Here is a 27,026-nt window from a genome sequence, read left to right on the forward strand (position 1 = left end):
TGAAGCTCTGACTTTGGCGTGTGTTCTGTTTTTATCGTGAGCTTAAAACTGAAGGGTCACTCCTGACTTCCCCGAAGCCAGCTGTTGGAACCCCTGGGAACAGCTGGTTTTAAAGGCCTCAGGGACAGGCTCCATTGGATCCTTCAGTGATCCTTTTGTCTACATTCAGACTCAGGGTTGGTGTCTGTCACTTGGATTACTACTGTGTTACCAGAATTTGAATCATTCAATTGGGTCTAACTAGACTCCTTCAGAGAAGCTAATCTTTCCAAAGACACTGCCCTCTGTCCCCATTCTGACCTGCCAAGAACAACAGTGCTGAGCATTGTTAGCACGCAAGGAGAGTTTTAAAACACCGAAGAAAGAAATCACAGACCCAAGATGGGAGGGACCCTCATGCTCATGGGTCTGCAGAACTAATATTATGAAAATGGCTGGCCGGGCTGTGGTGGTGCACGCCTTTAATCCCAGCACTCGGGAGGCAGAGCCAAAAGGATCTCTGTGAGTTTGAGACCAGCGTGGTCTCCAAAGCGAGTTCCAGGAAAGGCACAAAGCTACACAAAGAAACCCTATCTTGATAAAAACCAAAAACCAAAACCAAAAAAAAAAAAAAAAAAAAAAAAAAAGAATATTTAAAAAAAAAGAAAAAGACTGTACTACTAATGATGATAGTGAGCTATAGATTAATGAAATCTCCATCAAAATCCCAACAGCATTTGCCACAGACATAGAAAAAAAATCTAAATTTCTCTGGAAGAAAAAAAAAACTCAGCCGGGCGGTGGTGGCGTACGCCTTTAATCCCAGTACTTGGGAGGCAGAGGCAGGCGGATCTCTGTGAGTTCAAGGCCAGCCTGGTCTCCAAAGCTAGTTCCAGGAAAGGCACAAAGCTACACAGAGAAACCCTGTCTCGAAAAAAAAAAGAAAAAAAAAAACTCCATAGCCAAAGCAATGCTGAGCAAAAGGACCGCTCTGGAGGTGTTATGATACCTATTTAAAGTTATTCTGCACAGCCTTAGAAGAGCAGCCCAGGACTGGCACTAACATACACTCCTAAGTGACTAAAATAGGACTCAGGGATAAACCGACAGCTGTACAGCTCCCCGATGTTTTTAACCAAGGAGTGAAAACCATCCATGCAGAGAAGACAATCTCTTTAATAACTGGTCCTGGGAAAACCGGATATCCGTGTGTAGAAGAACAAAACTAGATCCATATCACTTTGAAAAATGGATCAAAGGCCTTCATGTAAGATCTGAAACTACTGAGGAAAACTTGGGAGAAACACTTTAAGATACAGGCACAGGGGAAAGACTGGAAAGGATTCCAATAGTTCAGGAAATTAAATTAAAATTTTGCATAACATTGAAAAGCTACTGTACATCAAAAGAAATGCTCAAAGAGAGCCCACAGAATGGGAGAAATTTTTGTGAATTACACATCTGACAGGGATTGCTATCTAAAGTATATAAAGAACCCAAAAAATTGAACACCAACCCCCAATCACCAATTGATAAGTGGGCAAATGAATGAACAGATACTTCTGAAAAGGTGATGTTTCCCCACAGCAAGTAAATACACCAAGAAAATGCTCAAGATCCTTGCCATCAGGAAAGTACAAATCAAAACCACACGGAGATTCCATCTCACCTGCATCAGAATGGCTGTTTTATTTTATTTTATTTTTTTAAAAGAACGGGTATCATAGAAAACAACTTCAGTCCCTAGGAGCTGAGCCTCTACAAGGTTGATCTGGGTCTGCCTGCTCCTCTGGGTCCTGGCTCAGAAAAGTGTGTTCTTTTTCTTCTCTTCAGTCTTTTCTCAGTTGCTGGCTATTAAGAGAGATTAGTCAGCAGTTAAGAGCACTCCAGCTCTTCTAGAGGAGCCTGATTCCCAGCACCCACGTGGGGCCACGCTCATCTACCTGAAACCCTCTCTCCAAGGGAGCAGACACCCTCTTCTGTCCTCAGAGGACAGCATACACTCACACAGATACATGAATAAAAGTAAGAATAAGATATTTAAAAATAAACAATAAAACCCAATCTTCCCATCTCTCCTTTACAAATAAATAAAAAATTTAAATGAATAGAAATAAGCCAGGTGTGGGTGACACACTCCCTTAACCAGCACTTGGGAGCCGGAGACAGGAGGCCAGCCTGGGCTATTAAGCAAGGAGAATCTAAAAAAACAACAAAACTAAAAATGAATTTCTAATATTTTCTTAATGTATCCTGCTGTTGTGATCTGAGTTATGTTACCCACCCCAAATTTCATTCACACCCCAGAATGTAACTATATTTGGAGACAGGACCTTTAAAGAGGTTTAATTAAGATAAAATGAAGTCCTTATGTGTGGGCCCTAAACAAATATGACTTGTGTCCTTTTAAAGCATTCAGGACACAGACCTGCAGGCTGCCATGTGGGGAAAGGCATCTCAGAGTAGAAGGGGAGATGGGGGGGGGGGCACAGGTCGGGGGGGCGGGGAGAACCCAAACTAATTTTCTTAGAAGGACCCCACTCATGAATTAGTGGATCCACTCCCAAGATAACTGCTGTTAATTTAGTCCCTAGAGTAGCGACCTTGTGGCTTCCTCTTCATACCATTGATACCTAATGCTGTGACAGTTACGTTTGAACAAGTTTGGGAGGGGATAGGCACTCAGAACATGACGAGTTTGCTTATGATTTGCATACTGTTCTGTGTGCATGTTAGCTAACCCTCAAAGAAAAAAAAAATGCCCCTGAAATACCCGTGTCTGTCTGTGAGAAGCTGTTCTTTGCGGTGTCTCTAGTCACACATCTGAAGTCACACACAGGAAACACCCTGGGCTCTGGTGGCGTGTTGGGGAAGGACAAGACGTTCCACTGAAGTGACTTGTCTCTGCTCTGGCTTGCAGTATAAAATGCTCGTGCAAGCTCCTTGGCGTGGCATTAGGGTGTCTCCACTGTCTGGGTCCTTGGTGACGTGGGATTAGCCACAGACACACTTGGGAGAGCCATTTGAATCCTCCGCCTCAGCCTGTGCCTGGCAGGAAGGAAGAAGGAGACACAGGTCAGAGATTGAAGGACTGACTTCCTCATCAGGGTGCCTTCCAGATGAAGGTAGGATGACGCTTCCATGTCTGCCTGGGAGCTCATGGTTTCGCGAGTGGGTCGGGCGAACACTGCAGTTGTTAGAGCCCTCTTAAAGCGGGAATTAGCAAAGTCGTGGAGAGTCAGCATGCCTTGCCATTGTACTGAATGGGGACACTGAAAATGTAATGATAGTTTAAAGGGTATGGAGAAAGGAGCTTAAGATTTAAAGAACAAAACACAAAACAGCATCCCACAGCCATTTGGTGTAGGCCATGGACTGTCATCTGGCTTCTTGGGCTTGTGAGGTCTCATGTGTACAGCTTATTGTTTTGTCTTCACTGATTTAGAGTGCTTTCATCAACCCTGACCTCTAGTTTGGAGGCGAAAGATAAATATAATTTTACACTAAAGAAATTCAGTTACCCAGGATCTATTTAAATCCCACCTCTCTATATATCTTGACAGGTTCTCACTTTGTAGAGCTGACTGGCCTGAGCTCACTATATAGACCAGGCTGGCCTTAAACTCACTGTATATAGACCAGGCTAGCCTGAAACTCACAGAGATCCACCTGCCTCCGATTCCTGAGAACTAGGATTAAAGATGTGGACCACCAGGCTCTTAAATTTTTCTTAATTTTGAGCTTCCTTCAAATGCAAACAGATACTTTGGTAAGACATAGGTTGTCACAGGAAAATGTGTATTAGATCTTACAGATTGATTGACATTAGAGTTGATAGAGGAAAAATTATTCAGCTAAGATAATTGAAGATTATAACTTCTTAACTTTCGTGTCCAAACAAAGAATTGGGTTTCCGAGTTGAGCAGACCTAAGTCCCAGTGTGACTTCAGGGAAATTAACAAATGCTCTGCCTCCCTCTCCAAACCTGTGGAGGGGGTGTGCTGACTTCGGATTGCCACAGTGACCGTTAGTGTATAACTTACACACCAAACTACCTGGTCCAGAGCGAGTACTCAATAAACAGTGACTATCTGAACAACACAAACCATAGTGGCAGTTGTCATGGGTAGCTACGGCAACATCACTGTGTTAGTTTTCTCTTCTTTGACTATGTGAAGAGGTCAAGTCTAAACTGTGAAAATCGTGGCTTTCTGTTTCCTTTACTCTGATTCTACAAGAGCCTGGGAGGTGCAGAGGAGAGCTGGGTGGAGAGGATCCACCCAAATGAGGATCCATGCCCAGGATTCCTACAGAAGAGCCACGGTGCTGCCGCACTGGGAAAGACTTCTGGGGCTTTATGCACGAGCTTGCATCTCCGTGAGTTATCTTCTAAGGGACCTGGGGCTGACCCAACTTGTAGAAACTGTAAAAATGAATATAAAACAGGAATGGAGCCTTGGCTCCCCAGAAAACCCACCGCTGATTAGTGATGAGAGATCATCTTTTCCAGCACATAGCTCCTTTCTGATAATGCTCATCTCTGAAAAATCTTGAAAGCCTGTGAATGGGAGCCCAGTTTGGGCCGGAACTAGAGATAATACTTGTTCTTTATTGGGCATCTGCCTTTAGGTGGTCTGTGTTCTTTGTGGCCATCAAAAAACCTCCACTAAGAAGCTACACAAGGAACATAAAGAAGGTGATTTCTCAGGGGCAATGTCAAGATCTGCTCAGTCACTCAGCTTTTCCTTTGCGTTGGAGGCAGAAATGTGGCCTCCCATTGAAGCTGAGAAGGTTCTCGAGAAAATGGCTGTGGCGAAGCCGCTGGGCCTCGGTGTAGCCCCCAAAGAACCCGAGCTGCGTCACTGGAGGGCTGTGGCTTGCAGGCTGTGGGAGAGCTGGGCAGGGAGGACAGTGTGTTCTCAGGCACACACGCTGTCGTCAGGTTGCCCCAACACAGCCCTGGCATCTGTTTCCTTTGGTTCAGTGGCTGCCAGCTCAAAGCACACATCAGGAGATTAAGACTAGGGCCTGCCTGCAAACAAGGAACACTCCCCCTCATCCTCTTGTTCCTCAGCCCTCCCTCCTTTCCAGTACTTGACCCCCTGCCAGCTCTCAATGCCAAAGTCAAGGTTGGCTGTTGGGCCCAGGACAGCCTCGGTTGTTGTTTTATGTGTCCGTATGGAGGATGAATGCAGGCATGTGTCAATCACAGAGACAAGGTTTGAGAAGTTCCGTGTTGGGTGCTATTGTCCCCGGGGAAAAGGTCATAGAGTGTAGATGGCTACAACCCCAGAGGGGATGGTGTGATGGAACTGTGTGATGGTGAGCTTTGTCAACTTGACCCAACCTCGAGTTCGCTGGGAAGAGTCTCCGTGAGGGACTGTCCACACTGTGGTGGGCTGTGGGCGTGTCTGTGAGGAATTCTCTTAATGAGGTTAGTTGGGGTGGGTGGCAGCATCCCCTAGATTGGGGAGGATGTGGGGGGTCCTGAACTGTATAAAAATGGGGAGATGGAGCTGAGTCCAAAAAAACAAATCAAACAAGTGAACTTGCATGCATTCGTTCTTTCTGCTCTTGTCTCTTTATGTCATGTGACCAGCTGTTTGAAGTTGCTGCCATGACTTCCCCACAGTGAACTTGGAACTGTAAGATGAAATTAACCCTTTTCTCCTGTAAGCTGCCTTTGCTGGGATATTTTATCACAGCAACAGAAACAAAGCCTGAACAGGCTGTTGTCCTATATGAGGTCTCTCTTTACAACTGTGTGGCTTTTCCCACCATAGACGCCACCTCTGCGTCCTGGTCAGCCCTCCCTGGATCTTCCAACCTTCCTTCCCTCCCCGTATCCATTAGTGCATGCTCTTTTTTTTTTTTTTTTTAAGATTTATTTATTTATTATGCATACAATGTTCTGCCTGCATGTTTACAGGCCAGAGGGGGCCACCAGATCTCATTACAGATGGTTGTAAGCCACCATTACAGCCACCATGTGGTTGCTGGGAATTGAACTCAGGACCCCTGGAAGAACAGTCAGTGCTCTTAACCTCTGAGCCATCCCTCCAGCCAGTGCATGCTCTTTTTTCCAGCATCCTCCTCTGAAGAGGTTCCTGTTAGTTTGAGCAACCACCTGTGCTGTGATTGGTTAGTTTGCAATTCTCCTGTGCTGTGATTGGTTAGTTTGCAATCATCCTGTGCTGTGATTGATTAGTTTTCAATCTTCCTGTGCTGTGATTGGTTGGTTTGCAATCCACCTGTGCTGTGATTGGTTAGTTTGCACATCCTTCTGTGCTGTGATTGGTTGGTTTGCAATCCTCCTGTGCTGTGATTGGTTAGTTTGCACATCCTTCTGTGCTGTGATTGGTTAGTTTGCATGTTGTTTTTTCTGGCTTCTTGAATACAGATTGGGTCTGACTCAGTTTTGTGTTCTCAATTCTTTACCCGTGCCTGACACTCGGAAGGTCAGTAAAACTATGCTGCTGCAAGACTCCACCACTCCCGGTGAGCAGACTGGGTGCTGCAGCCCGCCCCGCCCCTGGATCCAGTATGCACACACACAGACGAAATAGGAATACAGTTGACTCACTGACCCACGGTTTTATCCTTCACATTTTTCGTTACTCTGGGACAACCACAATTCAAAAATATGAAACAGCTGATTCTAGAAGTAAGCTTCTCACGTGTTTGGTTGGTTGGTTGGTTTTGATTTTTTGAAACAGGGTTTCTCTATGTAGCTCTGGCTATCCTGGAATTTGCTTTACAGACCAGGCTGCCCTTGAACTCAGAGATGCACCTGCCTCTGCTGCGATTAAAAGTGTATGCCATCACCACCTGGCTCATTTCACATGTTTTAAATAACTTGTTATGGCATACATGATGGTTGGTTTTTTACTGTCAATCTGCCACAACCTGGAAAAAGTGAGTCTAAGGAATTATCCCAGTCAGGTTGGCCTGTCAGTGACTGATTATTTATTTTATTGGATTTTTGAGACAAGGTCTCACTATGTAGACTTGACTGGGCCAAAGCTTGCTTTGTAGACCAGGTTAGCCTTGAACTCAGAAATATACCAGCATCTGCCTCCTGGTGCTGGGATTAAAGGCCTGCACCACCATGCTCTGACCTTATTGTTTATTCATGTGGAAGGACCCACCTTGGTGTGGATGGTGCCATTTCATTGACTGGACCCTGAGCTGTATTAAAAAAAAAAAAAAAAAAAAAAAAACAAGTTGCGTATGAGCAGGCAAAACGTATATCCATCCATTTCTCTTTGAGGCTGTGAGCTTCTGCTTTGACGTCCCCTCATGCTGGACTGCACCCTGAGAGTGTAAGCCAAATAAACCCCTTTCTTCCTATGGTGCTTTTTTTCAGGGTCCTCATCAAGGGAGCAGAGGTAGAACAGCTTATTACGATAACTTCAGTATTACTTATCGTTAATCCCTTACGTCTATTTATACCTGAATCTTTACTGTAGATACGATAGAAAAGACACTATATGCAGGGTGGGCGCTGTCTGTGCTTCCAGGCACCCACTGAGGGAACACCCCCAGCACACGGTGCCCTGTGCCCCACAGTCCTAGAGAAATGGCTTCCTTTCCTCCTTCAGCCTTCCTGAACAAAGGAGATTATAGACATCCTAGAAAAGTGGGTCTGAGAGGTCTCGGGGTTTACGCTGTGACACTGTGACTGTCTGCACGGGATCACTTCTATGCCTATGATGGTTTCTAGTGTTGGTTCAGAAATGACTCAGGTTCGCCTGTGTGCTTCCGAGTTCTGAAACTGCCGCTTTCTGTATGCATTTCTTCCCCGACTGGCTCCCTCCTGCTTGGCCACTTCCTGCTTCCGGTTTAGTAAACCGACAGGTCATGACAGGGTGTCTCAGTTCAAGCCAGGCCCTGGGGAGCTCCTGATGCAACCTGAGATCCTCATTAGAGGGAAACACCCCAACACAAAATGAAACTGAAGGCACCATGAAGAAATGCACAGAGTAGAGAGGGGTTAGAGGTGAAGGAAGGGTGATGGATTCTGACCGGAAATAAGGAGAAAGTGACTGAAGCGTGCAGCACTTCGTATGGCCCTTTGAAGATTAGCAACATGTCTTAAGCAGTGTTCTAGGGCTGGGAAGAAGCACCATGACCAAAAAGAAAGTTGGGGAAGAAAGGGTTTATTTGGCTTACACTTCAATATTGCTGTCCATCAGTGAAGGAAGTCAGGACAGGAACTCAAACAGGGACCTGGAGGCAGGAGCTGAGGCAGAGGCCATGGAGGGGTGCTGCTTACTGGCCTGCTCCCCGTGGCTTGCTCAGACTGCTTTCTTATAGAACCCAGGACCACCATCCCAGGGATGGCCCCACCCACAGTGGTCTGGTCCCTCCCTCATCAATCACTAATTAAGAAAATGTTCTATAGCTAGATCTTAGGGAGGAATTTTCTCAAATAATGTAACTCCTTTCGGATGATGATGACTATAGCTTGTGTCAAGTTGATGTAAATCTAGCCAGCGCACAACAGTAGTGTGGGTCCTCTTCCAAGTACTGTTACTAATATCAGCTGGCACCGCCTGCCTGCCCGCCCTGCACAGTGCTCGGAGCTCTCTGTGGGTATCAGCACACCACTGGCCACTGGCCTAGGAAGTGGGCTGGCCTTCACTCTAATTCGTGCGTAAGGATACTAAATCCTGGGTGAGTGAAGTTACATAAATTGCCGAGGGACAGACTAGGACTACTTACAGGACAACAGCCTCTAATTGCCTCAGTTGCTCAGAGTAAATGAGTTGGCAGGAAGGAAAAGGTGAGACATTATGTGGAACTGGAAGAGAATGTGATGGGTTCCGGGACTAGTCTGTGGTTCCAGGGGTGGGGTAGAGAGGGAGACCATTCATGCTACAGTGTACATATGGAGGTCACAGTACAGTCTTCACTCTCCAGCTTGGCTGAGGGGGGTCTCAATGTCGGTAAGTTTCCGGGGGACTCTTCTGACTCTGCCCATCTCACTATAGAGTGCTGTTCAGCTTTTGCTTGGGCTCTGAGGCTCCAAGCTCAGGTCCTCACCCTTGCAAAGTGCTTGATCCCCTGAACCATCTTCCTGGCCTCGTGTGAATGGTTTTAAGTGAGCTCGGTTGGGGTGCAGGAAGCATTCTCAGGGTTATTGAGGATGGCAGACCCGCCCTGTGTGGCGCACAGGCTAGTGAGAAGAGCATGCAAGCTGATTTTCACAGGACTCCTTTTCCCTCTTGTTCTATTCCAAAACATCACAAAAATGGAAAGCATCTAAGAGAAGTATGTTTGTTTTGTGCATATTTTTTAAAATACATGAAAAACACCAATGTAGTACACATGACCAGAAATCAAATTTGTAACTATGTTCTTTTTTGTTTGTTTGTTTGTTTTGTTTTTTGAGACAGGGTTCTCTGTGTAATTTTGGTGCCTGTCCTGGATCTCGCTCTGTAGACCAGGTTGGCCTTGAACTCACACAGATCCGCCTGGCTCTGCCTCCCGGGTGCTGGGATTAAAGGCGTGCACCACCACCGCCCGGCTGTAACAATGTTCTTTATCTTGCTAGAACTGTAAGTGTTGGTGTCCACTGTGGCTGTGGGCCTATGCATCTTTCTCATTACCTCTGTCTAGCAGAAGTCCTGTCTGACTAGGAATAATTCTATTAGCAATGTTTCAAATAAAGAAATTGTTGTGGAAAAAGTATACTATCAACCAGGAATAGTTTCAATAAACTTTTTTTTTTTTTTTTTTTTTTTTTAACCAGTGATGAAGCTGGGATCTTGTGCATCCTAGGCAAGTGCGTTACACACAACTGTGTTCCCAGCCCACCTTCTTATTTCCTAGACAGATCTCACTGAGGTTCCCCCAGCAGGCCTGGAGCTTGCAGTCCCCTGCCTCAGCCTCCCAGATAGAGGCGATTTCAGGAGCATGCCGCTGTCCCGGCAGGCGTCGGTTCTGAGTGACTTGGCGGAGGAATTACGCTGCAGAATTACCTCCACACTGGTAAATGACTCCCAAGAATCCAGTGCCAACCTAGGCAAGAGAAAGTTCAAGGGGCCTGGAGACACACAGCTGATGTCATTTCAATGATTTACATCGAAAGAGCAACTCCACACTCCATGATAACCCAGAAATCGGACAGAATTTAGTTCACAATCAAATAAACTCGAAAACAGTTTATAAGTCCCCAACAGTAACCAACCAGTACTCTATTTTTCTATGCTCCAAGCTCCTATAAACCAGTGGCCAATTGGAAAATGGACAAGAGAGTGATATATTTAGCTTAGAAGTGATCTGGGCAATGATGGGTCCTTACCCTAGTCCAGTGGTTCTTCGACCGATAGGATTCAGTGGTTGTTCTAGGAACTGCTTTGTGCCTCACCTTCTATCCTGAAGTTAATACATGCACAGCATAACTGACAGATACACGCCATGATTATAACAGTAATAATACACAATGCCATGGCCATGATAAAGAGACATAAGTTGTAATGATGAGACATGACGTTCTCTATAAAAAGAACAGCAGCGGCCAGAGGAGGTAACCAGATGTCTGTGGATGGTGGTATCTGCACAGGTCCACTGTCGCTGGCCTATCATGTTATCGACTCAAATGCTGTGAGCAGTGACGCCTTTCTGAGACGGTAGATGATGGTCAGAGTTTTCTTTTCCTCCAGTTTGCACAGTAGCTGCTTTCCTTGAAAATCCAGAGTATGCAGCACATCTCTGGTGTTTCTGAGAGTTAACTCCCACCCAGGTTGTGTACTCACCCTCTAAGTAGGTCACCAGACACCGGAAGACAGTCAACACATGTATGGGATTTCAGCACAGCTCTTCACCAGGATAGTAACAGAAACAGCTACACATCTCTAAACCAGGTGTGGGACTGGCCCCAGGGAAGGCCTGTAGTGGTCAATCAGTGAACAGAATGTCCAAAGCCGCCCAGCCTGTCAGCGTGGCACTATGAAGAGGCTTCAGCAACCGAAGAACAAACATCCCCTGGCCTTCTGTTCTAGTCCCTTTTATTTGCTGACGCTGGTCTTGGTGTGTAGTTTGTCCTGACCCTGAGCACGTGACGCAGAGGTGCTAAAGGGTCAGTGTGCACCACCAGTCCCTGCCTCCTATCAGCTCTTGTCACAAAGCTTGTTTTAGTTTGGGTTTCCATTGCTGCGATGAAACACCGTGACCAAAAAAGCAAGTTGGTATTTTTTTCTGGCTTACACTTCTTCATGGCAGTCCATGAAGGAAGGAAGTCCATGAAGGAAGCCAGGACAGGAACTCAAACAGGGCAGGATCCTGGAGGCAGGAGCTGATGCAGAGGCCATGGAGGGGTGCTGCTTACTGGCTTGCTCAGCCGTATAGAACTCAGGACCAGCCCAGGGATGGCCTCACCCGCAGTGGGCTGGGCCCTTCCCCTTCAATCACTAATTAAGAAAATTCCCTACAGCCAGATCTTATGGAGGCATTTTCTCAGTTGAGGTTCCCTCCTTCCAGATAGCTGGTATCAAGTTGTCATAAATCTGGGCAGGACAGCCCTCTAAGGTTAAAAAAATAATAATAATAACGACAAACAACAAGGCTTTACTTACTTTCTCTGCTGACCAAGTACCTGACATACTAAAATTCTACAAAATGAAAATAAAGTCTGCCATTTGGCTGAATGTATAGAAAAGTCGGGATCCAAGCCTGCCCCCCCCCCCAAGAGTCGAGACTAACCGCAGGGACATGGATTTGGAAAGCTCACAGCTGGAGTTAGCCGACCATTGTCTCGGTGTCTTCTGGGAATACCAGAAAGCCATGTGGCCTATGTTTGAAATCCTCTCAATGAATTAAAAGTTTGTGTTACATCCTCAGCTTTGAGTTTGTATAATAATGAAATGTGGCTCATAGTTCCTCATCTGCTCTCAAACCACAGTTGACATGATCAGCTGTCTCAGCGCGCCACGGCCAGAGGATGCCCTTCTGCATTTCTTTCGATTGTTAGAACTGTATGCACCCTCTGGCTTTCCTGCATTGTCCTGTGTTGCCTTGATGACAAGAAGGTCAGAAGTCTGTTTGATGCTGAGGGCAGTGGTTGTTTCATCCTAGCTTCCTGGTAGAAGTTGCAGCCCCTTTTTCCTTGCTGTTGACATCTCTCTGGCTTTTGTTATAACCCCATCATAGGAATGGTATACATAGCAAATGGAGGCACCCAGAATAGTGCCTGACTCTTGGAAGATGATCCATAATACTCAATAATGATGACTAGATCTTGTAGATGCACTCCACGCTTCTGCCACAAGGGGGAACCAGAGTTCGCCTTCTTCTGAGACAGGGTACTTCCCACTTCTTGATGCCGGCCCAGAATGGGGATAGAATAGAGTAGTGTTTTGTAAATAGTTGTATTCCAAAAACACAGATGACTTAACACACCTGTTGAGTGAGCACTGGGGACCCATGGGCTCCTCCTGTGGAAACCCTGTTGCTATCCTTCCAAGACTGCACTCACTGAGGCCCTGCTTTACCGAGAAGCTGGAGACCCAAGCCAGAGAATGCTGTGGAATAATTCTCTAGCACATTGTGGAGATTTGCCACTCAAATTGGTTTAATAAAATGCTGATTGGTGGGAGCCAGGCAGGAATTATAGGCAGGACAACCAATCAAGGAGAATGATGGGAAGAAGGGCCGAGTCAGGGGGACACCAGCCAGCTGCCACCGAGGAAGCAGGATGGATAGAAAATGAGGTAACAAGCCTTGAGTCACGTGGCAAAGCATAGATAAGAAATATGGGTTAATTTAAATGTAAGAGTTAGCTAGTAACAAGCCTGAGCTATTGACCCAGCACTTATAATTGATATCAAGTCTCCAAGTCAGTTATTTGTGCATGTGAAAGCCAGAGGCCATCCTCAGTTGCTGTTCCTCGGGTGCTGTCTCTTTGTCTTTTGAGTCAGGGTCCCTCACTGGGACCTGGGTCTTGCTGATGAGGCTAAGCCAGCTCACTTGTCCTGCCTACCTCCCAGTGTTGCGTTTACAAGCTGTCCCACTGTATCGGGTTTTTAACGTGAATGCCGAAGATTGAACCTGGGACTTCATGCTTGCAAGGCAAACACTTTGTGGACTGAGCCATCTCCCAGCCACCACCACAATCTTTTCTATTAATTTCCTTTCCGTGGAGGCTCAGAGCTCTGAAACGGAGATCTGCTAGTTCACTTGTCCATCTGGAAAATGGGAACAAGGGGACCCAAGGCTATGGCACAGAGACATGCTAGGTGGCTGCTCCAGAGTATGGAGTCCTTGTCCTGTTTCCTGCTGCCTGGGCAGGAAGCCTTTCCGGAACAGATATGTCTTAGTTTGGGTTTCTGTTGCTATGAAGAGACACCATGACCATGGCAACTCTTATCAAGGAAAACATTTAATTGGGTTTGGCTCGCTTACAGTTTCAGAGGTTCAGTCCATTATCATCATGGCGAGGAGCATGGCAGCATGCAGGCAGATGTGGTGCTGGAGAAGTAGCTGAGAGTCCTACATCTTACAGACAACAGGAAATGGTCTGAGAGACTGGGCGGTATTTTGAGCATAGGAAACCTCAAAGCCCATCCCCACAGTGAAGACTTCTCCAACAAGGCCACACCCACTCCAATGAAGCCACACCTCCTAATAGTGCCACTCCCTATGAGATTATGGGGCCAAGTACAATCAAAACTACCACATAATACTCCCAGGCCCCCATAAACTTGTAACAATAACATAATTCAAAATTCGTTTAGTCCAATATCAAAAGTCCCCATAATCTATCACAACAATGTTTTAAAGTCCAAAGTTTCTTCTGAGATTGATGCAATCTCTTAACTGTAACCTCCTATAAAATAAAAATAAAAAAACAGATCACACACTTCCAACATATAATGGCACAGGATATACATTACCATTCCAAAACACAGGGAAGGGAACACAGTGAGAAAATACTCCAAACTCTGCATCTCCATGTCTGATGTCAAAGCTCTCTTCAGATCTCCAACTCCTTTCAGCTTTGTTGACTGCAACACACTTCTCTCTCTTGGGCTGGTTCCACTCCCTGTTAGCAGCTTTCCTCAGCGGGAATCCCACAGTTCTGGCATCCCCAACATCTTGGGATCTCCAAGTCAATCCAGGCTTCAACTTCACAGCTTCACCCAATGGCCTCTCTGGGCCTTCATTCAGGGACACCCCTGACACATGCCTGGCCTCAGAGACTTTCCTTGGGCATGGAGGAAGATTATACAACTCCTTTCTTCTGTCCTTGACTCTAAAGCCAGAACCACATGGTTGAAGCTGCCAACCATGCTGGGGCTGGAACATGGTCCCCTTGTTCAGTTACCCCTTCACCAGCTTTCTGTCCTTCACTGCCTAAACTTGGCTGTCCTGAAACTGGATCTCCAGAGCAGGCTGGGATTAAAGGCGTGAACCACTATATCCAGCTCTAAGCTTTTCTTTAATTTTCTTCAGTTCCTTTTCACAAGTTGGAAACTTAACTGGGTGAGACCTTGCCCTGAGGTCACTACTACATTTGTTCCATTTCTTAATCTGTTTATCTCCTTGAACACAGGGTTTAGCTCCAGTCCACTTTCTGGTGCTCTTTTTCTCTTCAAATATGTTTCCTTGCTCAGCTCTCTCCTTTTCATTATAAATCTTCATCAGAGTTAACACTAATAACCACACCACAGAGTCTATACTAGCTTGTTTGAGATTTCCTCTGCCAAGAGAATTATAATCTAAAACTCCTCACTTCAGCCTCAGGCGGACTCTTTGGACAAGGGCAAAAAGTAGTCACATTCTTCACCAAAATATCACAAGAATGATTTCTAGGCAACATACTAAAAGTCGTCTCCTCTGAAACCTCTGAGCGAGCCCCTGACAGTTCAAACCACCCTCAGTACAACTGTCTTCCCTGCTCCTATTAGTCTGGTCCATTAAGCAGCACTTTCAACAGCGTTTCTATTCCACAGTCCCAAAGTCCGTATTACTCCAAACAAAAACATGGTCAGATCTACCCTAGTCCCTGGTACCAACTACTTTGGAATGTGGTAGCTTGAATGTAATTGGCCGCCATAATCTCATAGGGAGTGGCACTATTAGGAGGTGTGGCTTTGTCGGAGTGGGTGTGGCCTTGTTAGAGGAAGTGTGTCACTGTAGGGGTGGGCTTTGAGGTTTCCTGTGCTCAGGATACCACCCAGTGTCTCAGACCACTTCCTGTGGCCTGCAAGATGTAGTACTCTCAGCTACTTCAGCACCACGTCTGCCTGCACCTCACAATGCTCCCAACCATAATGATAATGGACTGAACCTGTGAACTGTAAGCAAGCCAGCCCAATTAAATGTTTTCCTTTCTAAGAGTTTCCATAGCCATGGTGTCTCTTCACAGCAATAGAAACCCTAAGATAAGGTACCTAAGGGTACCTTACTAGGGGCCTGAGGCCAAGCAGCCCCTTTTCAGACCTCTAACTTTTCCAGTCCATGGAACCCCCACAATTGTTACGTTAACTTCATCTTACACTGGAGAACCCAACAAACACAGGCCACAGTCCTCAGCCTACAAGGCCCATAAAATTGGTCTAGGGGAAGCATATCTTTATTTTCTTTAATCTTTTTGAAAAATGTGTTTTGTTTTGTTTTCTATAGTGTATGGGTATATTTGCACACCACTTGTGTGCACCCTCAGAGGTCAGAAGAGGGTGTTGGATCCCCTGGGATTAGCTGTAAGTCATAATGTGGGTGTTGGAATCCAACTCTGGTCATCTGGAGGAGCAATCAGTGCTCTTAACTCTTGCTGGAGGGCTTCTCTCCAGGTTCCACAAGCCCCGCAGTCCCACAATCCACTTATAAAATAATCACTCAGACGCTTATATCACTTATAAACTGTATGGCCGTGGCAGGCTTCTTGCTAACTGTTCTTTTATCTTAAATTAACCCATTTTTATAAATCTATACCTTGCCACGTGGCTGGTGGCTTACCGGCGTCTTTACATGCTGCTTCTCCTGGCAGTGGCTGCAGTGTCTCTCTCCTCAGCCTTCCACTTCCCGGAATTCTCCTTTCTCCTTGTCCCACCTACTTCCTGCCTGGCAACCTACTTCCTGCCTGGTCACTGGCCATCAGTGTTTTATTTATATAGAGCAATATCCACAGCACTTCTCCCTTTTTTCTTTTTTTAAAAAGGAAGGTTTTAACTTTAACATGGTAAAATTACATATAACAAAACAATTACCGAGCAAGAATTATAGTTACAATATTAAAGAAGATGTCCTATCTATCTTATATTTGTGAGTTTAAGGTTTTATATCTAACTTATCTTTTATCATAACTGAGGAAATTACAATCATCTAGTTTTCAACCACATCAAAGACCTGAGAAGGAACATAATGGTACCTGAGAAATGGTAGATGGATGCAAGCAACTTTCAGGAATCTTGCAAAAGTAGACCAAGACAGCTGGCAGCCTGGACAGTCACTTAATGTTTCTCAGCATTGTTGGTGCATTTAAATTGGCTACAGGCCTAGAGTATTTGACAGACCATTTTTAGAAGCAAGAATTCTGAGAGACCATCTTACCCTGTCTTGGCAGAGTACAGTGGTCGCTTTCCTTGTGTCCCACTTGTCCAGAAAGGACAACATTATATTTGTACTGTCAGCCATCAAGGCAAGGGCAGTTCTTTGCCCAGTAGGCCATTTTGTGCCAAAAAGACAAACTTCCAAATGGAAATGTGTTAGAAGCCCAACATTCTCTCGGGATCAATTGGTGCAGCCAGGAGCAATTGTGTCTCACGTCAACAGAATTTTAAGTTATTTAAATGCCATATTCTCTAGGTCTATGAAGTGTTTGAAGATTACCTACCTATCTGAAATATATCTATGTATACCTAGAAGACTTAACTAACATGGCTACAGATATGATTATCATAGATGACTAATTATTAATCTATTTTTAATTATCCATTACAATTTTAAATGAGTTACATAAACATAATACCTCAAACAAGAATAGAAATATATATATACAGTATAACAAAATTAACTTCAAGTTTGTATCAATAACTAAAATATATACCAATGTAAAACATTTTAAACAAGTTGTTCTTTAAAAGTAGGTTTATTAATCTACCCTTTTATCTTATCATCTCCATATCCTCCTATATATCTATATCATATCTCCTTTTTTTTTTTTTTTTTTTAGAAAGAGATCACATTTATAATCAACCTGTTTTAAATAAAAATATTGGTTTTTCTCTGTCCCACACCAGAGGGCTCTTCTGATTTGGGACACAAGAATCTCTTAACCATTTTTTTTTAAAGCAATATGTCTGGGTTTAGAGGGGAAGTGAGCCAATTCCACCTCTAAAGCCAGCTTGGTATATTTGGGAATTTGGGCGTAGCATCTCTTACTACTTCCTGCTGGAGGGGGGCGCTGTATCTTATGGGGACGCAAAGAAAATTTTAGGCCTATGGGGTAGTCCATGAGGCTGTATTGTGTGAACCAGTTGCCTTGAAACCGCTCTGGATGTTGGATCATCTGGGCCATGGTGTCATCGGAGACCTTTCAGGGGGTCTTGGCTGGTGAAATCTGATGTATCTTAATCTGGAACAAATCCATAGCCTCTGGCTTTCTGTGGAAACAAAAGCAGAACCTCTTTTCCAAAGTAACACATCCTTATATCCAAATTTTGAAGTCAAGGTACCTTTAAAATTTACATTTTGGCATAACTTAACAGCTTTTATAATCAAATGTTTTTCTTTAGTTATGAATATCAAAGAAAACATAATCCAGATTTTGTGTGTGATAGTCATCTTTACGTGGCTTATTACCTTTACTGTTTTTTTAAACAATTTATTTTTAGATACCATTTGTTTATATAATGGTATATATATATATACATATATATATTGTCTTTTAAGCCTACGTATATTTTTACATGTATTATAAACTATTTTATCTGACTCAGTCTTATTGACTGTAGCCTTCTAAGCCTGAAACAGCACTGTGGCTGCTGGCTCCGCCCCCTTCAGCTTTTCAACATGGCAGTGGTACGTTTTCTCCAGCTCTGGGAGTCATCAAGTCTCAGAAATAGTGGGTCTGAGCTTTTATCAAAGCAGCGTGTAGCCCAGAAACCTCTTTTTTTTTTTTTTTTAAATACTAGTAAAGACTAAATCTACCACTGAAAGACCCCCGCTCCATTATGAGGACATGGGGCTTTGGGCCAATGAAATGCGCCCCCCCCCTATAACTTGGCCTTAGAAACGCCATTCTGCAGGAATCAGAAAAACAGGAGTTCACAGCCATAGCCAGCTACCCGGCCTTGACAAAGATAGCTATGGCCAGCCTTGAGAGAGATAACTGTGGTCAGCAGCCTTGGGAGTAAGACAGTTGATATTTTATGGCTGGCCCCCTGGCCTTGAGGAATAAGCAGCTGGCCTGGACAAGGCCAAATCAGCCACACACATATGACCCCAAGTTCACCCTGGCCTTCTTTGAAACAACCAATAGGGACCCTGTAACTATGCTTCTCGCTTCTGTAACCGCGCCTCTGCCCCTGGGATCCCATAAAAGTCCCCCTTGCCCTAGGAAGGCGCGCAAGTCCTCCAAGAGACTTCGCCCCAGGTACCTGGTCTAAATAAACCCTCTTGCTTTTGCATCTGATCTGTGGTTTCGGTGTGTTCCTTGGGTTTGGGGTCTCTCCCGGAGAAAGATCTCAGCCGGGGGTCTTTCATTTGGTGGCCCGTACGGGGAATGAGACCCCTCCCTGGAACCACCGACCCACCATCAGGAGGTAAGCCGGCCGGCCTTGATTTATGTCATCCCTGTCCAGTCTGAGGGTTGTCTGTTTGTCTGAATGTTAAATGTTGTTTGTTTGTCTCCGCGCCTGCGTCTGATAATCTGTCTGTGTCAGTGGATCTGAAAGGGGGGACCGACGGGTCTGGACTTCGCCGCTGAACCCTAGGAGACGTCCTAGGGAAATCTGAAACCCTGGAAGGGAGTTCCACGGGAATCTGTAGTGCCTTCTGAGGCACGGTCTGAAGTGCCCTCTGAGGCACGATCTGTAGTGCCCTCTGTGGCACGGTCTGAAGACCCCTCCGGGGGCACGGTTTTTCTGGTTTTGCTTTCGGTTTGGAACCGAAGCCGCGCAGCGCGTGTCAGTGTTATTTGTATTGGTCTGTCGTTTTTTGTTTTCTGTTTAACCGTTCTCCTCCTAAAAACAGCCATAGGACAGACTGTCATCACCCCCTTGAGCCTCATGCTTAAACACTGGTCAGACGTAAAGAAAGACACGAGCCAACAACAAAGGAGTCGTAATCAAGAAAAAAAAAAAAAAATAGATCACTCTTTGCGAGGCCGATTGGGTTAAAATGGATGTAGGATGGCCTCGTCAGGAAACCTTTAACCTCAGTCTTATTTCACAGGTGGAGAAAAAAGTTTTTGCTTCCAGTCCCCATGGCCACCCGGACCAGGTCCCATACATTGCCATGTGGAGACTCCTGACAACAGAACCTCCCCCATGGGTTAAGCCGTTTCTCTTCCCCTCAGCCCCCCGGCGGCAGCAGCGCTCGCCGAATCCCGGGGCCGAGGAAGCCAGATCGGCGGATCCCTCCCACTCCCTGTTCCTCCCTAACCCCACACCAGCGAGTCTTTTCCTCTCCCCGCGGGCCGCTGCTCCGGCGCAGGCGGGCGCGCGGGCAGGCTTGCAAGCGGGTGCAGGAGAAGAGAACGCGCAGGCAGGGCTGCCGGGAAGCTAGGGCGCCGGGACGCCCCCTGCCCAGTCCCCGCAGGCCGTCAGCGGTGATGGCGGTGGCGGCGGCGGGTGCCGGAGCTCCCCGCGCCTCCTCCCGTCCGCGCGGCCGCGGCGCGGTCGCGGGGGTCCGGGACGGCGCTGGGGGGGGCTCCCCTCACTCCCCGCTCTCCCCGGCTGTCCATGTCTCCCGTGCGGGCGGAGGAGTCCGCCCCGCCGGGCCGTGGTTTTCCGCGTGGCGCCTAACAGCGGACTTGGAGCTGGTGCAGACCAGGGGAATCTGATCGCGGAGGCCCGGGGCGGCGCGGACATGGGCACCAAGCAGAGTGGCCCCGCCGCCAACGGCCGCACCCGCGCCTACTCGGGCTCGGACCTGCCCTCCGGCGGCGCGCGCGCGCGCGCGCGCGCGGCGGCCCCCGGCGCGGCTGGCCGGGACCCGGGCGGCGGAGGCCCGCGGCGACACAGGCGGGGCCAGGGGCGGGGCCGGCGACCAGCCGGACCCGGGCGGCGGGGAGCCAGCGGCGGCGCAGGCGGCCTTGGTCCCGGCAACGCCCCACAGCCGCTCGCTCGGAGGGGCGGTGGATAGCGCGATGGGCGGCCGAGCGGCACAGTCGGCAGCGGCGGCGCAGGCGGACACGGGATGTGGCAGGGACACGCAGGCGGGGCCGGGGATGGGGTCGGCGAGGGACCGCCCCCTGGCCGGCGACCCACAGCGATGTGCCACGACCGGCTCCGGCCCAATATGGGAAAGGTGACTCTAGGGGGCGGCGTCACCCATGGACGCCGAGTCACCCCGCCCCGAGTGTTACAACCCCCCCGACAGCGCCGGAGGGACCGGCGGCTCCTGCAGCGGCCCCCAAACAGCGGAGGATGAGTTCCTGCTTCCTCCCCAATTGCCGGTCGCCTACGAGAAAGGCGGGACAAAGCAGCGAAGGTAGGGAACACCTACATCTCTGGCCAGTTGCTCTTAGCGGGTCTCCAGGGGCTCTAACCCCCTACCGATTGGGCTCAGGTTACCAGAAAGAGACGCCGGCAGCGCGTTTTTAAAAAAAGAACTTAGAGAGACACGGAGGGAGAGGAAAAACAAACAAAAAAGTCCTGGCCACTGTAATGTCTCAGGGACAGGTCAGAGAGGGAGTTAGGAAGTTAGGACGGGAGATCAAAAAAAGAACACTGCTTGACAAAGACAAAGTGCTTACTGTAAACAGAGAGGACATTGGGCTCGTGACTGATCAAAAAAAGCCTCAAGGGTCTCGGAGACCTAAGCCAAGGGTCCTCAATCTGGAAGATTGGGGAGGTCAAGGCCAGGAGACCCCCTCCCCCCGACCTAGGATAACTCTCAAGATTAGGGGGCAGCCAGTGACCTTCCTAGTGGACACCGGGGCTCAACATTCAGTCCTGACCCATACCGGAGGCTCTCTCAATGACCGCACAGCTTTGGTCCAGGGGGCCACAGGTAACAGGAGGTATCAAAGGACAACCAAAAAAAAAAAAAAAAAAAAAAAAAAAAAGGTTCAGCTGACATCTGGACAGGACCCAAAGGGAGCCCCCTACAAGTCCTAGCCCTTTAAACTGTTCGTGGACGAGAACTCAGGCTTTGCAAAAGAAATGTTGATACAGAGACTGGGGCCATGAAAGCCCGGTAGCTGCAGGATGGCCCGCCCCCCTGTCTACATGTGGTAGCCATTGCTGTTTTGCTCAAGGATGCAGGGAAACTGACTTTGGGACAGCCATTAACTGTGTTATCCTCCCATGCGGTAAAAGCTCTGGTCCAGCAGCCCTCAGATCGAATGGTGTGCAGACCAGTTGTCTCCCTCAACCCCGCAACCCTGCTGCCTGGTTCATGGATGGGAACAGCTTCCTCCAAGAAAGAGAACGGAGGACTGGAGCAGCCGTCACCACCGAATCGGAGATAGTTTGGACCTCACCACTGCCACCTGGAACATCGGCCCAAAAGGCAGAGCTGATCGCGCTGACCCAGGCCCTCCGGATGGCGGAAGCCCGGAGGACCAGGAACTAACAAAGAAAATGGGGGCGAAATAAAGCCCCGAGCGACACGCTTACATCATAGATGGACAGAGGCCTTGCCTACCAAGAAAAAAAGACCACTAACGTGGTAACCAAAAAAACTCCTAGATGACATCTTTCCCAGGTATGGAATACCCCAGATATTGGGGTCAGACAATGGGCCCGCCTTCGTCTCCCAGGTAAGTCAGGAGGTGGCCAGGCTACGGGGGATCGATTGGAAACTTCATTGTGCATACAGCCCCCAGAGCTCAGGACAGGTAGAACGTGCAAATAAAACCATTAAGGAGACTTTAACCAAATTAACGCTTGCAACTGGCACTAGAGATTGGGTGCTCCTACTCCCCCTAGCCCTTTACCGAGCCCGGAACACTCCTGGGCCTCATGGCCTAACCCCGTTCGAGATCATGTATGGGGCTCCCCCACCAATTGTAAATTTCCTTTACTCTGATATCTCCTCTTTTGCCACTAGCCCTCCAATTGATGCAAAAGACGGTGCAAAAACCCCTGCCTGCCGGGAGCAACTGAACCGCCCGGTGGTGCCTCACCCATTCAAGATTGGGGACTCTGTCTAGGTCCGACGCCATCAATCCAGGAACCTAGAGCCGAGGTTGACGGGATAGCGGCTTGGGTCCACGCGTCGCATGTAAAGGCTGCCAAGGAACCCGACGAAGCTGAGGGCACCGAGACATCTAGTTCAACGCTCTCCAAACCCACTAAAGATAAGACTCACCCGGGGGCCCCCTTGATCCCCCTAATAGTCCTCCTGACATAAGGAGGGACATCACCAGAGAGCCTGTTTCCCTGACGCTGGCCCTGTTACTGGAAAAAATTACCATGGACAAAATAGCTACTGGGGTAGATACAGAACCATAGCCCTTATGGAGACCGGCCAATTCAGACAGCTCCAAGTAGCCATGCTCAACAAAAATGATTTAAAAGATAGTTCCAAAGGTCACCATGGTTTACGACCCTTGTCTCCACCATTATGGGCCCCCTAATCGTCCTCCTGCTCATTTTATTGTTTGGGTCATACATCCTCAACAGATTGGTACAATTCATCAAGAATAGGGTTTCTGTTGCCCAGGCTTTGATCCTAACCAAACAATATCAGAGGCTCAGACAGTCAGAGATAGAGCTAACCCCTTATTCTCCATCCTAAAATGAAAGATTTCATTTGGTACAAAAGAAAATGGGGGAATGAAAGACCCCCGCTCCATTATGAGGACATGGGGCTTTGGGCCAATGAAATGCGCCCCCCCCCTATAACTTGGCCTTAGAAACGCCATTCTGCAGGAATCAGAAAAACAGGAGTTCACAGCCATAGCCAGCTACCCGGCCTTGACAAAGATAGCTATGGCCAGCCTTGAGAGAGATAACTGTGGTCAGCAGCCTTGGGAGTAAGACAGTTGATATTTTATGGCTGGCCCCCTGGCCTTGAGGAATAAGCAGCTGGCCTGGACAAGGCCAAATCAGCCACACACATATGACCCCAAGTTCACCCTGGCCTTCTTTGAAACAACCAATAGGGACCCTGTAACTATGCTTCTCGCTTCTGTAACCGCGCCTCTGCCCCTGGGATCCCATAAAAGTCCCCCTTGCCCTAGGAAGGCGCGCAAGTCCTCCAAGAGACTTCGCCCCAGGTACCTGGTCTAAATAAACCCTCTTGCTTTTGCATCTGATCTGTGGTTTCGGTGTGTTCCTTGGGTTTGGGGTCTCTCCCGGAGAAAGATCTCAGCCGGGGGTCTTTCACCACACAGCGTAATGTGCCGCTGGCAGAGGCCTCATTTCCGCCATACTGCCGGTCAAACGCACACGCCAGGAACCCGCCAGTGTTCAAACCCGCATTTTGCGGCGTCTAGCTGCCTGTATGAGACAAGAAGCAGGAACCTGGTTTTGGCTCTGTTTAGAATTGGTTATTAAATATTCTCAGGTTTAAGGTGGAAACTTGAGCCGTTGGGCACCATTTGTTGCTGGAGGGCTTCTCTCCAGGTTCCACAAGCCCCACAGTCCCGCAATCCACTTATAAAATAACCACTCAGACGCTTATATCACTTATAAACTGTATGGCCGTGGCAGGCTTCTTGCTAACTGTTCTTTTATCTTAAATTAACCCATTTTTATAAATCTATACCTTGCCATGTGGCTGGTGGCTTACCGGCATCTTCACATGCTGCTTGTCCTGGCAGTGGCTGGCAGTGTCTCCTTCCTCAGCCTTCCGCTTCCCAGAATTCTCCTCTCTCCTTGTCCCACCTACTTCCTGCCTGGCAACCTACTTCCTGCCTGGTCACTGGCCATCAGTGTTTTATTTATATAGAGCAATATCCACAGCACTTAACCACTGAGAAACCTCTCCAGACCCTAGTTCCACTAATCTTTAACTAAAATTTAGCATTTTCTTCTATTCTGAATATAAGAAAAAGCCAAGGTAAAATCAGCCAAACTTGTAACCTTGTTTCCAATAGAAATCACAAGTATTTTCCTATGACGCCATGTGCCATAGATATCTCAAAGCATTGTTTATATCATTGCCACTTTGACATTATGCTACTCATTAAATAACTGCCAGACCTTAATTATCTCATGTATTAATAAATACACATACTACTATGTAACAATTTTTGAATAGTTCCGTGTGATCAATTTGCTTTATAACCCAATGTACTTTATTTTATGCATTGAGATACAGAGACCTCCCCAGACTACTGATGAAGAAGAGTCAAGAGCACTTGTTGAGAGAGAAGGATGCCATAGTGTCTGTTGCTTATCATTCATGAATTTAAAAGGGGTGTAGCTGCCGAAGTACCGAAAGGACTCCTTATTACTAAGGGGTCCACTAGGCTGGAAAATTAAAATGGCATTACAGAAAGCATACTGCTTGAACCATCTATGTGTTCTTACTAGATGGATGAATGCAGAATCTTTTGACTTGAACTAAACAGAAACAAGGCCTGATGCCTAATGATGCTCATGGTGCTATTACAGGACATAAATAATTGATAAGTTGAGGTTGCTGTAGTTATTCACATTCCCCTAATTGGTTACATTTTTTTTTTGAGTTTTGACAATACTTGTAAAAATAATAGCCAACAGCTGAGGCCGCCCTTCCTTCTAATGTATTTTCAATTAAGATGATGTAAAGTTGCCATGTGCTCAGTAAAGACGCTTCAGTCAGCAATTATATAATATATATATATATATATATATATATATATATATATATATATATATTATAATGGCCCAATAAGATTATTTCTGAGATGGGAAATTCTTGCCTTGTTCAGTATTTTTGTGATGGTTTTGATGAGAGCGTGGCTGGGATGGCACATACTTTATGTGCGTGGACAATAATTGATAAATGAACATGTACATGTTCATGCATTGAACATAGTATTTTTTTTTACTTTTATTTTAATTCTGTGTGAGTGTGTGTTTGTGCACGGGAATGCCCACAGAAGCTGGAAGAAAGCTTTGGATTCCCTGGAGCTGGAGTTACAGGCAGTTGTGAGTTACCCAGTGTGGGTGCTGGGAACAATTTAAGTGCTCTTAACCACTGAGTCATCTCCACAGCCCCACCACACCACATTTTTAGTGTGTGTGTGTGTGTGTGTGTGTGTGTGTGTGTGTGTGTGTGTGTGTGTGTGTGTGATGTATATTTGCTCCTGTGTGTGCAGGAACACACTTATAGAAGCCAGGTGACAACTCCAGCTGTTGTCCCTCAGACCACACACCTTGGTTTGGTTTTTTTTAACGACAGGGTCCTTGGCTGGCCTGGAACCAGTCATTTGGCTAAGTTTGCTGAGCAACAAGCCGGAGGGATCTGCCTGTCTCCACCTCCCCAACACTTGGGTTAGAAGAGCAAGCCTCCTCCGTGCCCAGCACTTCTCCGTGGGTTCTGGGATTGCACTTGGACCCTCCTTCTTCCAAGGCAAACAGTCCACTCTGTGGCCTCCATATTGTAAAATGTGTTCCATCAGGTTTGTCGTCTACTTTTAAAAGAAACTCGCCGCCAGGTAGTCTGCCGGGTTTTGTTGCTTGGACACTGTACCCTTCACGCCTCTGGTTGCCTCATTTTCTCTGTGCTTGATCTGATCTTGTATGGTCTCGTTCATCACTCCAGGGGCAGTGAGCTATATCATACACACATCCAGATAGCCTGGTGTGCAGCAGGCTAGACCACCTGGGTCTCTGTAACTGAATTGGTGAACTCTAATGTTTGTGGTGACAGAATCACTGCCCATCTCTCGGGACATCAAACCGGGCTCCTTGTCATCTCACAGCTGAAGATCCAGAATTCTTGGTAGGAAAATCCAAGTGTGGAAATTATAAGAAGTGTTGGAAAGATGTCTTTTTTAATAACGTTTGAATCGCAGCCTAAAATGCAAAGCTGTGTCCTCAGAAGTGATGCCACAGAGGTGCTGGGCCAGGGCCACTAATGCTGGTTTTGTTTATTCTTTGTCTTTTCCGACAGGTTTTAAGGCTTCAAACAGGCTCGACTTTTGGTTGTCGCTTCTGCTGACCTGGACACATTTTTTTTTTTTTTTTCTGGAGAAAGTTTGCTCTCCCCTTGCTATTTGTGAACTTCCTCAGGGTGGAGATCACTCGCGCTTTACAGAAATTATCTGCTCAGCAACCATGCATCATTTATAACAATCTCTGGCAAAACCTCAGAAAAAGATACGCTCTTGTCTCATCAGGCAGAGCCCAGTGGAAACACCCCTCGGGTGGCCGTGGGGCGGCCTCGCGGAGCTTGCTTCTCCGAGGGAGTATGACCCAGTTCGGAAGGAAGCGAGAGTCCCAAGTCAAACACGGTCACTGGTGAAACCAGAGAGGGGCCTCGCTCCTGCAGGATCGAGGGAAGCAGCTGGACTCCGGCGTCTCCACAGGACGGTGGATCTCTTCTGTCCGTCTCGGGGAGAGGAAATGGCCCATGAAGTGGACCTGGAGTCCTTCAAGGAGTTGGAACGGGAGGTCATTCTCGGGGTCCTCTACCGAGATCAGGCTGTTCAAAGCATGGAAGAGGAAAGGGTCCGGTAAGCCGTGCTTCGACCTGGGGCGGTCCTATGGGGTTTGGCTTTTTCTGTTTGGAGCCATGGCTCGTCGGCGTCCTTGCGACTGCGACTGCTAGCTCGCTCGGGGCTGAATGTCTAACCCAGAAGGGTCCCAGTGAAGGGGTGGGGGCGAGGATTGTTTTCGCAATAGAACTAAATTAATTCCACAATTCTTTGGAAAGGGTGCCTTTGTGATATTTGCTCCTTGTGCGCTTGCCCACTTTGTGAGAATAATAGAGGCGCACCG

The 27,026-nt window shown here is 47.2% G+C and overlaps 2 protein-coding genes and 2 long non-coding RNA genes across 5 annotated transcripts in view; 3 read left to right on the forward strand and 1 right to left on the reverse strand.

Annotated features, from left to right (window-relative positions):
* Positions 1-2,888: 2,888 nt before the first annotated feature.
* Positions 2,889-10,866, reverse strand: LOC143268919 (uncharacterized). The gene is made up of 3 exons (XR_013045134.1): positions 10,740-10,866; positions 7,128-7,167; positions 2,889-3,027 (listed from the first exon to the last, which is right to left on the reverse strand). It is a non-coding gene; the product is annotated as an uncharacterized LOC143268919 (long non-coding RNA).
* The window catches only part of Sytl3 (synaptotagmin like 3), an 80,093-nt gene continuing 59,492 nt past the window's right edge, over positions 6,426-27,026 (forward strand). The window contains exons 1-2 of one of the 2 annotated variants that reach the window (XM_076552866.1): positions 6,426-6,477; positions 26,200-26,761. In XM_076552866.1, the coding sequence (XP_076408981.1) occupies positions 26,652-26,761 (110 nt within the window). In that variant the 5' untranslated portion in view covers positions 6,426-6,477; positions 26,200-26,651. Of the gene's footprint in view, positions 6,478-25,031; positions 26,762-27,026 lie in introns of those variants that run through there. The other variant, XM_006978043.4, reaches the window with a different exon arrangement.
* On the forward strand, positions 18,041-23,410 carry LOC143268918 (uncharacterized). The gene is made up of 2 exons (XR_013045133.1): positions 18,041-20,454; positions 22,201-23,410. It is a non-coding gene; the product is annotated as an uncharacterized LOC143268918 (long non-coding RNA).
* LOC143268917 (uncharacterized) lies at positions 20,462-23,410 on the forward strand. The gene is made up of 2 exons (XM_076552863.1): positions 20,462-20,637; positions 21,468-23,410. The coding sequence occupies exons 1-2, from the start codon at positions 20,480-20,482 to the stop codon at positions 21,721-21,723; spliced, it is 414 nt and encodes a 137-aa protein (XP_076408978.1). The 5' UTR covers positions 20,462-20,479; the 3' UTR covers positions 21,724-23,410.

The sequence above is a fragment of the Peromyscus maniculatus genome, chromosome 16 (assembly GCF_049852395.1).
Source record: "Peromyscus maniculatus bairdii isolate BWxNUB_F1_BW_parent chromosome 16, HU_Pman_BW_mat_3.1, whole genome shotgun sequence".
Classification (NCBI taxonomy): Eukaryota; Metazoa; Chordata; class Mammalia; order Rodentia; family Cricetidae; genus Peromyscus; species Peromyscus maniculatus.